Raw genomic sequence first — 15,185 nt, forward strand, 5'->3', positions numbered from 1 at the left:
AGGTTTCCCAGCAGAACGTTGCATTATAAAGAGATGGTCATAATCAGTTTACCTGTCAGTGGTTTTGATGTTTTGTCTGATCGGTGTATGTACAATCATAACTGTGCAGAATGCTTGTGGGAAGAAGACACTATGGGAGAGCGTTCAAACAAGGACAGGGAATCTAACACAGCATGTTACACACATTGTGAAAATAAAAGCATCATCTGAGGACACTGAGGAGGGGTCATCAACCTCTGAACAGCAGGACAGAGCAGGGTGTCCTGCTGTTGCAAGGAGAGTCAGAGTCAAATATAGTCAAATAATATTTATCCAGATTGACCAGCTGACCCAACAGAGGTTAGGAAATGAAGACTCTCAAACTTAGTCAAGTTTGTCCTTTTATTAAAAATGTGACATAGTGAACATGACTCAGAGTGTTTCTTATTCACCAGTATGTTACTGCCATCTTTAGTTTGAAATGTGAGTTTCACAGGCTCTGAGAAAAACAAAACAATACAGACCAGCAGTTAATCTGACCTGTGACCTTATGGTTCTTGCTTCAACAAAACCACTTCTTCATCAACCGTGATAAGGATATTTCAGCTGGAGAGAGTGTGCTTTCAGTGGAAGAGAAGGAGATCTCTGTCACTACGGGGCCACTGAGGGAAGGCTTGGCTGTGGAGCTGCTGCCAGGCCTGCTGGTATGACTCAGATGCCTGCTTGTAGTCCCAGTAGGTCTGCAGTTCTGTTCTCCTGAAGAGACAAACCCAAAAAGTACGAATGGAAACCCAGTTAATGCTTACACTTGTTTACATAATGCTTACATGATTATTTAAAGGTGTCATTTGTAAGACATGGCCTGAACTTGGTAACCTGACATGCCAGATGGTTAGTTTCACAAAGCCATCTGGAAAGGAGCCGCTAGGAACTGTTTTCTTTCTTTCTAATGAGGAAATATTTTCCAGTTCTGATAAAACTGCTGCTATGGCAGCGGGTCTGACTATGACTCTGGCAAGTCCCCTTTAATTCAATCAAGCCTCATCCAATATCAAATTCAATCCCCTGTATCACTCTACATGTTAAACCACTCATAGCAGCTTAACCATAATTTAAGATCACCAGATCTTGGATCTGCATTAAATTGTACTCACTCAAAGATAGCAGCCACCTAAATACTAATGTTTTTCATCATGATCCATGCATTATTCCCTGAGAAATGTACAAAAATGTGGAAAAACACACCATCTCACAATGTTAAAGAAAGGGAGAAAGACTCATCCCTTTATCCACATTTGCACCAATTTGCCTTGACCTGGCCTCCAAATTCCCCAGGTCCTAATCCGATCGAGCATCTGTGGGATGTGCTGAAACAAATCTGATCCTTGGAGGCCCCACCCCCAACACACAGGACCCAAAGGATCCACTACAAACGTCCTGGGCCCAGATACCACAGGACACCCGCAGAGGTCTTATGACCATGCCTTGACACATCAGAGCTGTTCTGGCTGCACAAGGGGAACCTGCACAATATTAAGTAGGTTGTTTTAATGTTGTGGCTGGTCTGTGTATATTGTTGTCCTGATATTAGACTAAGTATGGTGAATTATTACATTTGGTAAAAATATTGTGATATTTGATTTTATCGTCCAGTCCTAGCATTTATGAAGTGCTTTTGAGAAGATTAAAAAAATATGTATATATCATGTATTGTGTTATAGTCTAAAAATATTGAAATGTATTGTAAGATCCCCATAAAACTGTATCAAAAGCCATCAATACCTGCTGCTTTTCACACTATGACAATTCAAAATGCAGATTCTTATGCAGATTATGTGGTGCAGTTTGGATCTCAAGTAGCCGACTGCTTCACTTAAACATTTATGTCCCGTCAGACTCAAAACTCAGACAAGTGGACTCTCCCTGATCCCCTCAGTTATCTCTCGTCACCAGACATACCATCGTCGTTGCAGATAATGTTGTCATTGTGTACTGAGGTTGGGTGCATAAGTTGTCTATGTGTGTGTGTGTGTGTGTGTGTGTGTGTGTGTGTGTGTGTGTGTCCAGTGTTCAGTGGACCTGTGTGTTGGCTGGGACAGACTGGGCTGGGATCAGGTTATCTGCTGAAATGCTGATAAAACAGAGGGACCCCTGTTCTTCGTTTTTGGTGAGGATTCTCAGCCATCAGCGCGCGCACACACACACACACACACACACACACACACACACACACACACACACACACACACACACACAGAGGCACAAACACTGAAATGTGAGCACTAAATGTCACATACAAAGACACAGTGAACACCACAGCACACACACAGTGACACAATTTTTGGTGTAATCTCAGCAAGCTATGTGACACCCTACACTCTTAGGAAAGGACTAACTGGGACATGGTGTGGTCAAGTACAAAAAACAGACATAACTCATGAGTCTTTCATTATTCTGTGTTCTCTTGTTTTTTTTTAATTATCCAGATATTACTGTGACTCGATTGAAGCTTTCAATACATTCATTAAACAACAGGTCATCCAAAAAAGGAAAATTCAGTCATTATCTACTCCCTCATGCTGATGGAAAGTCGAGTGAAAATTCTGGAGCTTCACAGCAAAACACCATTGCAGCATTCTCCTGAACAACTGAAGTAGATGTTTTAAAACAAACAAAAACAAAATCCAATTTTTGGTTGTTCTTGGTTGTTTTTTTAACGTTTCAGAACAAGTCTCCGTCTGCTCCAGTTGTTTAGGAGACGCTGCAATGCTGTTTTAAGCTCCAGAAATATTTTATGGACGACGAACCTTCACTCGACTTTCTGTCAGCAAAGGGGTGAGTAGATAGTGAACTGGTCCTTTAAATGAGTTCTCCTTGAAGAAAAACACCAGATCCTTGAAACAAAAACCTCCGCATTTTAATTCCGGTTACACTTAATGTTGTGACTGTGACACATTAGTTGCTTATTGTTGTTGTTGGTTTGCCTCACTGTCAATTCGACATGCTTCAGCAGCAGATAAGATAAGAGTTACCAAAAAGGACAAATTGATGAAAGCCAGACCATGGTTTGGGGATCTTCATTAGTGTTTTATGTTGATCAGATGTTTCAGAGAGATCATCAAAGAGCCTTTTGTTTGTTACCTGAGAGAGCTGGGAAGTGCTGAAGGGTCAGTGGCCGATACCAGAGACAGAAAGACATGGAAAAGCTCCAGTTTACACAGAAGAGACCTGAAGACACACAAACATGCATACCTGTCACTTACATTTGGTATACATGATTAATCTATAGTGATGACATGCACTCTCTCATTTATATTATCATTTATGATGAGTGTTTGTTGGCTCTACCTGGCTTTAGCTGTGCCGAGAGCCTTCTTGGTGACTCCATGCTTGTAGCCGTTGGCAGTGACATCTATTGGCTGCTCAGTCACATTGCACCAGCTGATGGCTGTAACACATGTGGATTGTATTTACCAAAGACACTCAAATAAACACTCAGTGAGCTCTTAAAAATCACAATATAAATACCATATTTTTTATGGTGACTTCGTAACTCATGATGTAAAAATGAGAGCCCTTGAAGACTCTGCTGGGAGAGTTCTGGGAACGCAGTCTTTAACAAACTGAAAAAAAATGTAATGATCTCAGTTTTTCTACATATACCCAACTTTATGGTGCATGCGTCTCCCCTAAAATGAGGTATGCTGCAATTAAGGAGGACTTGAAAAATCTAGAATTGCAAACCCCAGAAGAGAGAAGAAGAAACAGATATGTGTGAGGCACAAACTTCAACCAGAACAGGATACCAAACAAACTTAGGTGGCCAACAGTGCAGCTGTAGCTTTCTTGTTGGGACTTTCTTCTAATTAAAAGTGAAATAGCAGCAATGCGTAATTGATACATACGTCCTGTACGTGGATACTTTTATAAGGTGAGGTCGTCTTTCCAGTGACCTCACCAATCAACCAATACAGGTAAAAAGCTGTTCATCAAACCAGGTACATGTAAGAGACCTGGGGCCTGTACCGTGAAGTGAGCTTGGTGGGTTGGCTGGCTATCTGTCAGCTTGAATGTGCTGTGCAGAACTTTTGTCTCCCCCTTCTAGCAGTGACAGTCATTACACAAAGGGTCTGATCAATACCTGTCCAACTACTGACCAATCAGATCACTGGAAACACATAGTCATCATTACTAGAGGGTCCTGAGTGGGTGATAAATACTAAGTTCAGAACAATAGCATTACTGTTATGCATCATCACATGCAAAGAATCTTTAATTCCTGACAGTGTTGATACCTTTTACAGTTTTACTCCATCACTGCAGCTTAAAACAACATGAAGCCACTTTGTGATTCATTTCACTGAATATCATAACAGTCAGTTGATAACCAGCTACCAGTTTTCCAGGATTACCTAGGTTCGGGTCAGTGAAGACAGGTAACCCAACGAGCATCAGACTTGGTTGGACTTGCTTAGAAGAACCAGCCCCTCACCAAGGGGGCAGCATTAAAACATTTTCATATAATCATGAATCACCAACAGCATAAACAGACTTTCAGAAACTCATAACAATAAAAACAAATAAACCAAAAGCAAACAAAGAGCTCTATTCAATTCTACTTCAGTTCACTAACAGTTATCAGCTCTCACAATATCAATGCCAGGCCCTTCTGCACTCTCCAGGAGAAAAGGGGAGAGAATTTAAAAGCTAACTCTGAAGAACATGTTGAGAAACACGCCATGCTGGTTTTGATTATCTCTATCATCTACATGGGATCAGTGGACAAGAGTCCCCGTTTACTTTAAGTGTTCACGTCCTCAGACAGTTGGATAATTTCAGAGTGAAAGTTACACGGGTAAAACACAGTGCACTGACGATGTAACATTGACTGGGCTGCATTTGTTTAGTATTCAGGCACTTTCACGTGCACAAAATCATTTTTATATTTCAGTTTCCTATCATAATTAGGACGTGGATGTTGAGAGACAATCCTACCTGCCCCACAGGGGGAGATTCGTCCCTGTCCGTCCTTATGTCGGAGCTCGGTCTGGCCCTGGCTGAAGGGGAACTCCAGGCTGGACTGGAGCAACACAGGGTGACACACAGAGAAACCAGCAGGGAGGTCGGATACATGGGAGCACCTGGGAAGTACAAGAGGACTATATTCAAGAAGGCCTGCTGATTATGACTGTTAAAAGTAACACTGACTGATGTATCGTGGATTTCTCCCACAGGACTGATATTGAGGTTTATGAAGCTGGTGAAAGTGTAGATATTCAGCATCTGAAAATCTTTATATGAATAGCTCAAAATTTTAACTGCTACATTTCTATCTTCCATGATGGAAAACTCTAATATCCAATTTATGACAAAAAGCCATTATCGTCAGAAAACCAGTGTATTGGCCTCATGATGTACTATGGTCACTCAGTATTCAAGGCCTAATATTCAATTTTGATCTTTTCCACTGTATTAACATCATCTAGGAAGAAGAAGAAGTTATTTGGTTTGTAGTTCTAACATTTGCCATCATAACATCTGTTGGTCTATGTTGCTTTGTTGACCACATCCCCTTAAATCGCACATGATTTTATACATGTCACTCCTGCACTATAAAGTGGCTGGCAGTGCACAAAGAGTTTCCCTTACTTACTAGATAAGACACAACTCTAAATGAATACTAATGTTGCTCTGTGTCTGCTGGTGTAGCAACTGTTTGCCAACACATTCACCATAAAAGATGCTGTTAACAGCCTGTTCCACTGCCCCCAAGTGGGCAAAAATTAATTACAGCAGTTTTAAAAATTGAGTCCTGAGAGAATATTCAAAGATCAAGATGATCTTAGACGGCTCTTTTTCCAGCTTTGTGGAAACTTTCACAAGTTTCTAATCCAGAGTCAAACAGAGTCAAAAAATCAATAACAGTAATTTCCCAACGCCCACTGATCAACAGTATAACACTCAAAGATATCTCATCTAAAATGATATTTATTAATTGGCTCATTACTCTTCACCTTGTGACCAAAGCTCTGTGCATCACTTCTTGGCTGTATGGACACTTGCCCACCACCACAGTGCTGAAATAGAGCGCCTCCTGTAGGTAATGGGACAGCAGTGCGCCCTGGAAGCCCAGCACCCCCCAGCAGGCCATCTTGTCACTGCAGGAGAGGGACAAAGTCGGCTCTCCTCGTCCAGGCTTCACCCGGAGGACCCCTGTGCTATGGTACCCCATCCCAGGGTGTAGGGGGTCCGCTGGGCCACCCGGAACACACTTGGCACCCGTTCTGTGAATGTCTGGGGCCTGTGGCTGCAGTCCAGCACTGTCAGGAGGGCCTCTACTTCTTATATCAAGTTGTGCTGCGTCTTGTGAGACAGTTTCAGGTGTTTCTGCAGCAGGACTCTGTGATGGAGCTTCGCTCCTGGATGAATTTGAAGAGAGGGATTGTTTTGGGTCTCCTCTGTCCTCGACATCTGTCTCCTGTTCTTCCAGATGGGGAAGTTTAGTGTTTTTCCCTTCACCTGGTTCCTCTGCTTTCCTTTTCACGCCTCCTCCAACAGTCTCTCCATGGCCCTTTACAGATGTGACAGGAGGGCAGGGCTGAGACTGACTGTCAGTCATAGGGATGATGGAGGCGTCACCACCTGGCAATACACAAGACTTTTTAGGCTGATTTTTGCTTGACAAACCACTGACATGGCAACAGAGTTCGGCTATACCTTTATGAAGAGTGAGATACGGATATTTAGGGCTGCAACTAACCATTATTTTCACTATTGATTATTCTTCGGATTATTTTAAAGACTAATCGATTAGTTGTTTAGTCTATAAAATGTCAAAAACCAACTGTTCAAAAGCCAAAGACTCCTCATTACTATCATAAATTACAAAGAAAAGGCTGGAATCAGAAAATGTTTGACAATTATGCTTGAAAAATGCCTGAAGGGATTAACTGATGATCAAAATAGTTGGCTAATACGTTAATCGTACTTATTGTTGCAGCTCTACTGATATTTTGGTACTAAGATTGTCTGACTAAATGAAAAGTCCCTAAAACAGAATCTACATCAACATGGCAGACTCAAAGTCTCTTCTTTTTAGCAACTACAATAAACAGAAACTGTGAAGACAGATGTTATGACCCTGGTCATATGTGCCTGGTCGTAACAAAGATTAAAAAGAAGAAGAAAACATCATATAGAATGTCAAACAACTCAGGGTTCATGGATAAATCCTGCACTACTCCACAGAAAGAAAAAAAATCTGAAGTACATGAGTAAGTACATAGCTTGATTTAAATCCTGTGGATTATCTTATGTAAATTACTGGTGGTCCCATTAAACAATTCCTGTGAAACAGACAGCCAGTTAGGTACACTGGGAGCATACTGGACTCACAGGGAGTGTGACTGGTAAAGAAGAGGAAGGAAACTCCCGGCTGAAGCTTCCACTTGCCCTGCTGATCTGCCAGACGAAACACAGAGCTGTCCCCGCAACTCACAGCTCTGTGCAGCTCCTGGATCAGGTACCTACAGTTTCACACACAAAACGCTAAGAGTTTAAACTCATATTGTACGATCAACTGTCAGTACGGAGTTACAGTGCCAACAAGCTACAGGACACTCAAAATTCAATACCATCACGCACCTGATACATCCCCTTCTGGCAATGACTTCTGCATGGCTGTCATTAAGCACGTCACCTAAATGGATGAGAGAGTCAAGAAAAACAATAAAAACTTTGATATAAATTGATCTGATGATTGATATAAAGGTTGTTTTCAGAAATTAAGACAATACTTTAAATGATGGTTTTGACAATGGACTTTAACATGCTGTCCTTGATGTCAGTGCTGTCCACAAGTTGAGAAGTGTTTTGTTATGATCGGCTGGATGGACAGATGGAACACAACAATACAAAAAATATACTTTCCGGATGGAAAATCTATTTGGTTGGGATGCAAATATATCCTCTTTGTATGGAAGATGGACTCACTGATTCTTCAGCAACTGAATATGTAAATACTTTGTAACCACATCAAGACCACACACCTTTGGGACTCATAGTAGTGCGTCCAATACATTTGGTCCCAGTTCCCAGAGAAACAACCTCCATTTTATCTGTAAAAGGAAAAAACATTTCATTAGAATGTCATTTTTTAGATATTTTGTCTTTGTACTTTCACATTTGTCTTAATATTGAACTCATTTTCATATCATGGGGTTTGTATTCTCATTTGAGTGTCTATAGTTGCAGAAGTCACTATGAGCCATTTTAAAGCAGTTACAGGTCCCAAGATCAACTGTGCAAACAGCTGTTTGTAAATATAAAGTGCATGGCACAGTTGTGTCACTGCCACGATCAGGAAGAAAACACAAACTATCCCCTGCTGCTGAGAGAAAACTGGTCAGGAAGAACAAGAGTCAACCAAAAACCACCAAAAGGCAAGTCTGCAGTGAATTAGAAGCTGCTGGAAGAACAGGTGTCAGTGTCCACAGTCAAGTGTGTTTTACATCAACATGAGCTGAGAGGCTGCTGTGAAAGAAAGAAGCTCTTGATCCTTAAAGCTCGACTGAAGTTTGCTGCTGATCATACGGACAAAGAAAAAACCTCCTGGAGGAAAACCCTGTAGTCAGATGAAACAAAAAGCAAGTTGTTTTTTCACAAGGAGCAGCAATATGTTTGGAGGAGAGAAGGTGAGGCCTTTAACCCCAAGAACACCAGACCTACTGTCAAGCATGGTGCATCAGAATAATGAAGAAGGAGGATTATCTCCAAGTTCTTCAGGAAAACCTCAAATAATCAGTCAGAAGATTGGGTCTTGGGTGCATTGGGTGTTCCAACAGGACAATGATCCCAAACACACATCAGTGGTGAAGGAATGGATCAATCAGGCTGAATTGAGGTTTTTGAATGGCCTTCCCAAAGTTAACCAAATGCCGTTCTTTACAAGTGTATACACTTTTCACCACGACTGTAGGTGCTACTGAAAAGCCCAACGTTACATATCAAAGAACACTTTTCAAACATTCATTTTATTCAAAGTTTCTCCCTTGCGGCGTTATTTTGACTGCGTCTTCGTTCAGACAGCCACATTTAGCCTACATGGAATAAACCTGAGTGGAGTTACTGTTAACGTTGTTGTATTAGATATGGTGGACGAGAGATGATAATAAGTAAATAAAGTATTTTGGGGGGGAAATTATGTTGTAGCTATATAGCTCGTTCCGCTGTCCAACCTGTGTCAGAGTTAGCACACCGGGTGACTTTGACCACGGCGGCCAGCAGGGTCCACTCTCTGCCCGGCTCAGGCTTCCCTCTCCGGGGAAGTTGATTGAAACGCTCGTAGCACAACCTGGCGACTTCATCCGCGTTCACCATGTTAAACCGGACGGGGCCGTGTGAGTGGAGGCTGACGGGCATTACAGCTTTAACGTGAACGTTTACGGTAAATATATTTTAAATAGTCACACTGTCACCTCAGCTACATCTAAACACTATGTTGACACGCTTCGGCCGGACGAGCTGCTTGGAGGAACCTCGAGAAAACAGAGCAGTTACTTCCGGGCCGAGCCAAGGAAGGCTGGACTTTCACAATAAAGGTCCTTCATTTATGGTGAACCGACTGAATTGATAATTAATGTTTAACTAATTGTAAACGGTAGTAGTATCCTGTTTAGTAGGTATTAGATGAGTTTAAGTGACGGGAGAGGTGAATATCTTCAAGATGTTAAGCTGTCATTGACCCTCCTGCCAGTTCATTAAAGCATTAAACAAAGAGTATAAACACGTACTGTATGAAAGCTTCCTATAATAAAATGCAATTCACACATTTAAGAAAACATATTAAGAAAGAAACAAAGATTTAATGTGATATTATATTATCAATGTACTGTAGTACTAATATATGCTATTAGAATTACTTTATTATAGGATCAAAATGAGTCCTATAATCATCACTCTCTAATAAATGGAGTGGAGAGTAAAAAGTTAAAGTAAGTCACTTGTTCTTGCTATTGTATGATGCTTGAGTAAATATACTATGTTATATTCCACACAATGGGTATTAATAGTAAAATGTGTTGTGGAGTAGTTATTGATATTTATAGGAGTAGTAGTAGTATCTGTAGCAGCAGCCACAGACTCTTTTACCTGTTAGATGTAAATGGCTGGTGGATCCACTCAGCTTGTTGTCAGTTTATATACTTTTAACAATAAGTTCATTTTCTGAGCGTCTCCATTGGCACACTGAGGACAGGTTATCTTTTTCAAAGGTTGTTGTTTTTTTTTGACCCTGTGCTGACTTTTATGAGGTAAATATAGATGCATTTCATTTTTTGGTTACTGTCCAAACAGATGCATTATGTATGAGCTTTTTTATTATTTTCCCAAAAAGCAGAGGCTAATTTGTTTGTAAGTACACATTTTAAAGGGTAGAGCAGAATATTTCTTTGTACATATTACCGTCATCTCTATAATACACATACAGGACACACCGATTGAGTTAAATTAAACCATAGAAATATTAAAGTGATAGTGTAGTCACAACATTTATTTAAAGGAACAGTCCACCAAAAAATTAAAATTCAGTCATTATCCACTCACCTCAAGTTGTGTGAAGTTTCATGGCCTGCAAAATATTTCTGGAGCTTCACAGCAAAACAGTGTTCTCCTCAACAACTGAAGTAGATGGGGACTTGTTTTGAAACTGCGAAAACTCCAATCCACATATCTTCATTCTCTGTCCTACAGTACCTGAGCTGGGAAGTAATTAAGTACAAATACTTTGTTACATAGTAAAGTAGATTTTTCAGGTATCTACGGAAGCACTAAAGGGCCATGCATTCCTACATCTTATTTCCTCCGTTTTCCTGTGATAACCAGTTAATTTAATTGTTTTCTCTAGATCTCGAGTTATTATCTTGAAATAACAACTGCCCTTTTCCAGAGATAACGGGATAATTTTCTCGAGATCTGGAGATAACGAAACTTTGTTTTCCTGAGATAACGATATAATTAATTCGAGATCTTGAGAAAACAAAAGGATAGTGTCATATATTAAATCATTGCAGGAAACATCATTCAGTGTAGCAATGTCAGAGGAGCAGGAGCATATCGATCACTGCGTCACATATCTTTTCAATCAAGGCCTGACACAGGCTGAAATAGCATTATGCCTTGCTATTACAGATAATATGCACATTAGTGTGAGTAATCTAAAAAGACAGTTAGCAAGGCCTCAGCTATATCAGCGGTGCAATCTAAGTGAGCCTGATGTCTTTGTTGACTACATAGCTGACCAGCTACGAGGTCCCGGGCATCTCCATAATCTCAGGTCTATCATATCACAGTCATTATCTCGAAATCTCGAATTAATTATATTGTTATCTCAGGAAAACAAAGTTTCGTTATCTCGAGATCTTGAGAAAATGATCCCGTTATCTCGGGGAAACAGCAGTTGTTATTTTGAGATAATAACCCGAGATCTCGAGAAAACAAATGAAATTAACTCGTTATCACAGGAAAATGGAGGAAATAAAATATATGAATGCATGGCCCTTTAGGGCTTCCGTAGGTATCTGTAATTTACTTGAGTATTTATTTTTACTTTTCCTCCCTACAAGTATCCGTACTTTCTACTCCTCACGTTTTCAAAAGAGACTCGTTACCTGAGTTTTGATACATTTGAGGGGTAATGATCAATCATTTTTTAAATTCATCATTGCTGGTCAAACCCTCCCAACATCACAAGACCTTTCAACCTATCAGTGCACATTACGCATGGCAGACAATGCAGGACAGAAACAAACAGAGAGGGGGGACTCAAATAGGAAGGAAGGCGTGTGACTGACAAAGGCTCAGGTTTAGTCAGCTGTGCACAGAAATACCTGTCAGAAATGTCGTTCAGAGGGATGCTTCTGACTTTTATAGTCTGAAAAGAAGTTGAAGAAGTTGATTCTGTACTTTTACTTTTATCAGTCTTATTTACACAGGTATGTGCACTCATATTTGAGTAAAGAATGTGTGTATTTTTGCCACCTCTTTTGACCCATCTCTCTTCATATACAGTCTATGCAGGATGCATCATAAGAGCTCTGATCCTCTAATGGATACACTTACATCTCTGATGCAAAGGAGGAAACTGATTTTGCTCCAAGCTGTCTTTTTTCCCTTTGGACAAATTGAGCCGGCACTGTCGATCCCCAATGTGATCCCCTCACACTCTGGATGGCTGTGGAGGAAACTGCTTTGTTAGAAAGGTTATCACAGTGAGGAAGAACACCACCTGGTTCACTGAGCTGTTACAGGTACTTGACACTTTCTGAGGTCTGACAAAGGTCCTTGAACACATCGCACCACTGTCAGTCCTCTCACATCAGATAACCAGGAAGAACTGTTACAGTTCAGTGTTGCAGAGGAAGACTGTTACCTGAAAAAAAATCATGACAATATTTCAGAAAAGATAAAATAAAATGGTATATTTAATAATAAAGCTGGATGATTAAAATAAAAAAAAACCTGTCACACCCCTTGTATGTACATAATGTACACCCCTGTATGTACAAATGTGATGGTGCTTTATTCCCCAAACATATTTCACTATCTTACCATCGTCAGGGTGGTACAGGAAACATATTTGTATGAATTTGTTTCTTGTAACTTGATATTCAATCCATCCATTAGCTTTACCTTTACTAAAAAAAAAAATTACAAATACAAAAAGCTAAATTACAACCATGAAAATACAAAAAATTATCTATCTTGAAGAAGAATTATACGATTTTTTTGTCATTTTAAAATATGGAATATAATCATCTTATTGCATTAAACCAATCATGTGATAAACAAATAATATTCCATAAATTGCTCCCATCTTTTTATATGGCAAATTTAAAGTAATACTTTTTTTTGGGAATTGGGAATCAGGAAAATGTAATTTCCTGGTTTGATATAATTTTGAGAAAGAATTATGATAAATGTATAATTATTGCTCTGACAAATTCAAAATTCAACGATTGCTCAACTGAACATTATCCTGTCTCCACTTCACAAAATCTGTTAACATCCCAGCTGTAACTGAGACTTTAATCTGTGACACCACTGTTGTGCCTGGGGACAGTGACAGTGGAAATTTGTTAGTACGGTCATATTCAAATCTTAATTTTCAAACAAACCATATGTATGTGTGGAAAAAGCTGCTGCTTTTGGCACAGCTTTATCCACATTTAGGATCATTCCCCTTTTATTAGTTCCTACCATGTGTGACTGATTAGTTACAAACCCAGTTTTAACTTGTCGGTCCAAAGGCAGTGGAATAACATGTCAGCATTCCTCAAGTCATCCTTAATTCATCTAAGACCAAGATTCAAAACCTTATTGTCTGTAAACGAGACAGAAAGATGCAGAACTTCAGTACATGTGGTGATGAATGGAGCAAATATTAATAATAATGGTGCAACAGCCACATTGCAGGACTTAAGTAAGGCAAATTAACTCACCTCTTTTACATTGTAGATGTGGTTTTTGGGATTTCAAGCTGAACGTTAACATAGCAGAACTTGATAAATATTGACAATGTTGCCTCTTAGTAGCTTCTCTGTAGTTGACTTCCGCCTACTGTAATATCACAAGCATTGTTTTTTCATATCACAATATACAGTTGTTGTCAGAAGTTTACCTACACTTGTAAAGAACATGTATAATCATGACAGTCTTCATTTCAAGTGATTTCTACAACTCTCAGTTTTCTGTTATGTAATGAGAGGAACACAAACTAGTCTGTTACAAAAACATTCATGAAGTCTGGTTTAGTAACAAATGTATTATAGGTCTTCTGAAAATGTGATCAGATCTGCTGGCTCAAAAATATACATCCTAATGATAATAATAATAATAATAATAATAATAATAATAATAATAATAATGATGATTATTTGAGGTTTTCCTGAAGTATTTGGAGATAATCCTCCTTCTTCATTATTGCATTTACTTTCTGTAAAGCAGCAGATCCACTGGCAACAAAACAGCCCCACAGCATAATACTACCAGCACCATGCTTGACAGTAGGTTTGGTGTTCTTGGGGTTAAAGGCCTCACCTTCTCTCCTCCAAACATATTGCTGCTCATTGTGGCCAACAACTCAGTTTCTGTTTCATCTGACCACAGAATTTTCCTCCAGAAGCTTTTTTCTTTGTCCGTATGATCAGAGCTTTAAGGTGCTGTGTCTGACGCAGGGGCTTCTTTCTTGCACAGTAGCCTCTCAGCCCATGGCAATGCAAGACACAACAGACCGTGGACACTGACTTCCAGCAGCTTCTAATTCAATTTGGCCTTTGCGTTTGCATTTTCTTCCTGATTGTGGCAGAGACACAACTGTAATATGCACTTTATACTTACAAACAATTGTTTATACAGTTCATCTTGGGTCCTGTAACTGCTTTGATTTGAATTATTGTTCAAATCAATAATGTGCTCTTTCAGATCAATGCTGAGCTCTTTAGACTTTCCCATTGTAGCGTCTGTGGCTGAGTCTAATGGGTGTATCAAACAAGCCCTATTAAAATGGGCCAAGAAAAGTCACCAGCTGTTATCAATCAGAATCAGTCAGAAGAAGTTAAGAGGCCATGCTGCAAAGAACATTTGATTCACACAACTTTCTATAATCACCAAAATGTTGTTCAAGTTGCTGTATGTATATTTTTGATCCGGCAGATTTGGTCACATTTTCAGAAGACCCATAATAAACTCATTATTGAAGCAAACTTCATGACTGTTTTTTGTGACAAAGTAGTTTGTGTTCCACTCATTACATCACAGAAAAAAATTAGAGTTGTATTATTAGGGCCCGAGCAGGAAACCTGCGATTGTAAATAAAAAAAAATGTAAATGCAGTAGTTTGGCTCTGATGCAGCATTCAGTATGCAAAATAACTAGTAACTGAAGTTATCAAATACGTGGAGAGGAAGTATAAAGTAGCATAAAATGAAAATACTTGAGTAAAGTACAAATACCCCAAAAATGTACTTTAGTACAGTATTTGAGTAAATGTACTTAGTTACATTCCATCACTTATTTTGGCTGTGTCACAGGGAAAGTTTCTAGGCCTGTCTTTGCTTTTTTGGTGGACAAACAAAACAAAACTAACCCCTACTATCATGTCCCTAAAGCATGCCTCGTCGTCATTTCTCATAAAAAAGCATCAACACAAC

The 15,185-nt window shown here is 39.6% G+C and overlaps 1 protein-coding gene across 3 annotated transcripts; it reads right to left on the bottom strand.

The window, feature by feature from the left end:
- Positions 1-367: 367 nt before the first annotated feature.
- Positions 368-9,527, bottom strand: adat1 (adenosine deaminase tRNA specific 1). Of its 3 annotated transcripts, XM_084364865.1 has the most exons (10): positions 9,216-9,527; positions 8,028-8,096; positions 7,624-7,678; positions 7,375-7,505; positions 5,994-6,621; positions 4,975-5,120; positions 3,328-3,427; positions 3,121-3,207; positions 2,059-2,130; positions 656-735 (listed from the first exon to the last, which is right to left on the bottom strand). In XM_084364865.1, exons 1-9 carry the CDS (start codon positions 9,397-9,399, stop codon positions 2,091-2,093), a joined length of 1,440 nt encoding a protein of 479 aa, XP_084220991.1. In that variant the 5' UTR covers positions 9,400-9,527; the 3' UTR covers positions 656-735; positions 2,059-2,090. The 3 variants fall into 3 exon arrangements, with proteins under 3 accessions (XP_084220990.1, XP_084220992.1, XP_084220991.1); XM_084364864.1 differs by lacking the exon at positions 2,059-2,130 and having other exon boundaries at positions 368-735; XM_084364866.1 differs by lacking the exon at positions 2,059-2,130 and having other exon boundaries at positions 368-735; positions 9,456-9,521.
- Between the last annotated feature and the right edge of the window lie 5,658 nt (positions 9,528-15,185).

This window comes from Pagrus pagrus (genome assembly GCF_965226575.1).
Source record: "Pagrus pagrus genome assembly, chromosome: 10".
Lineage (NCBI taxonomy): Eukaryota > Metazoa > Chordata > Actinopteri > Spariformes > Sparidae > Pagrus > Pagrus pagrus.

Coding starts and splice junctions, on each gene's coding strand:
- adat1 (XM_084364864.1), bottom strand. CDS start 9,399: ATGCCCGTCAGCCTCCACTCACACGGCCCCGTCCGGTTTAACATGGTG. Junction 8,097..9,215: donor GTGTGCTAACTCTGACACAG/GTTGGACAGCGG, acceptor TTCCTTTTACAG/ATAAAATGGAGGTTGTTTCT. Junction 3,428..4,974: donor AATCTCCCCCTGTGGGGCAG/GTAGGATTGTCT, acceptor CATGTGTTACAG/CCATCAGCTGGTGCAATGTG.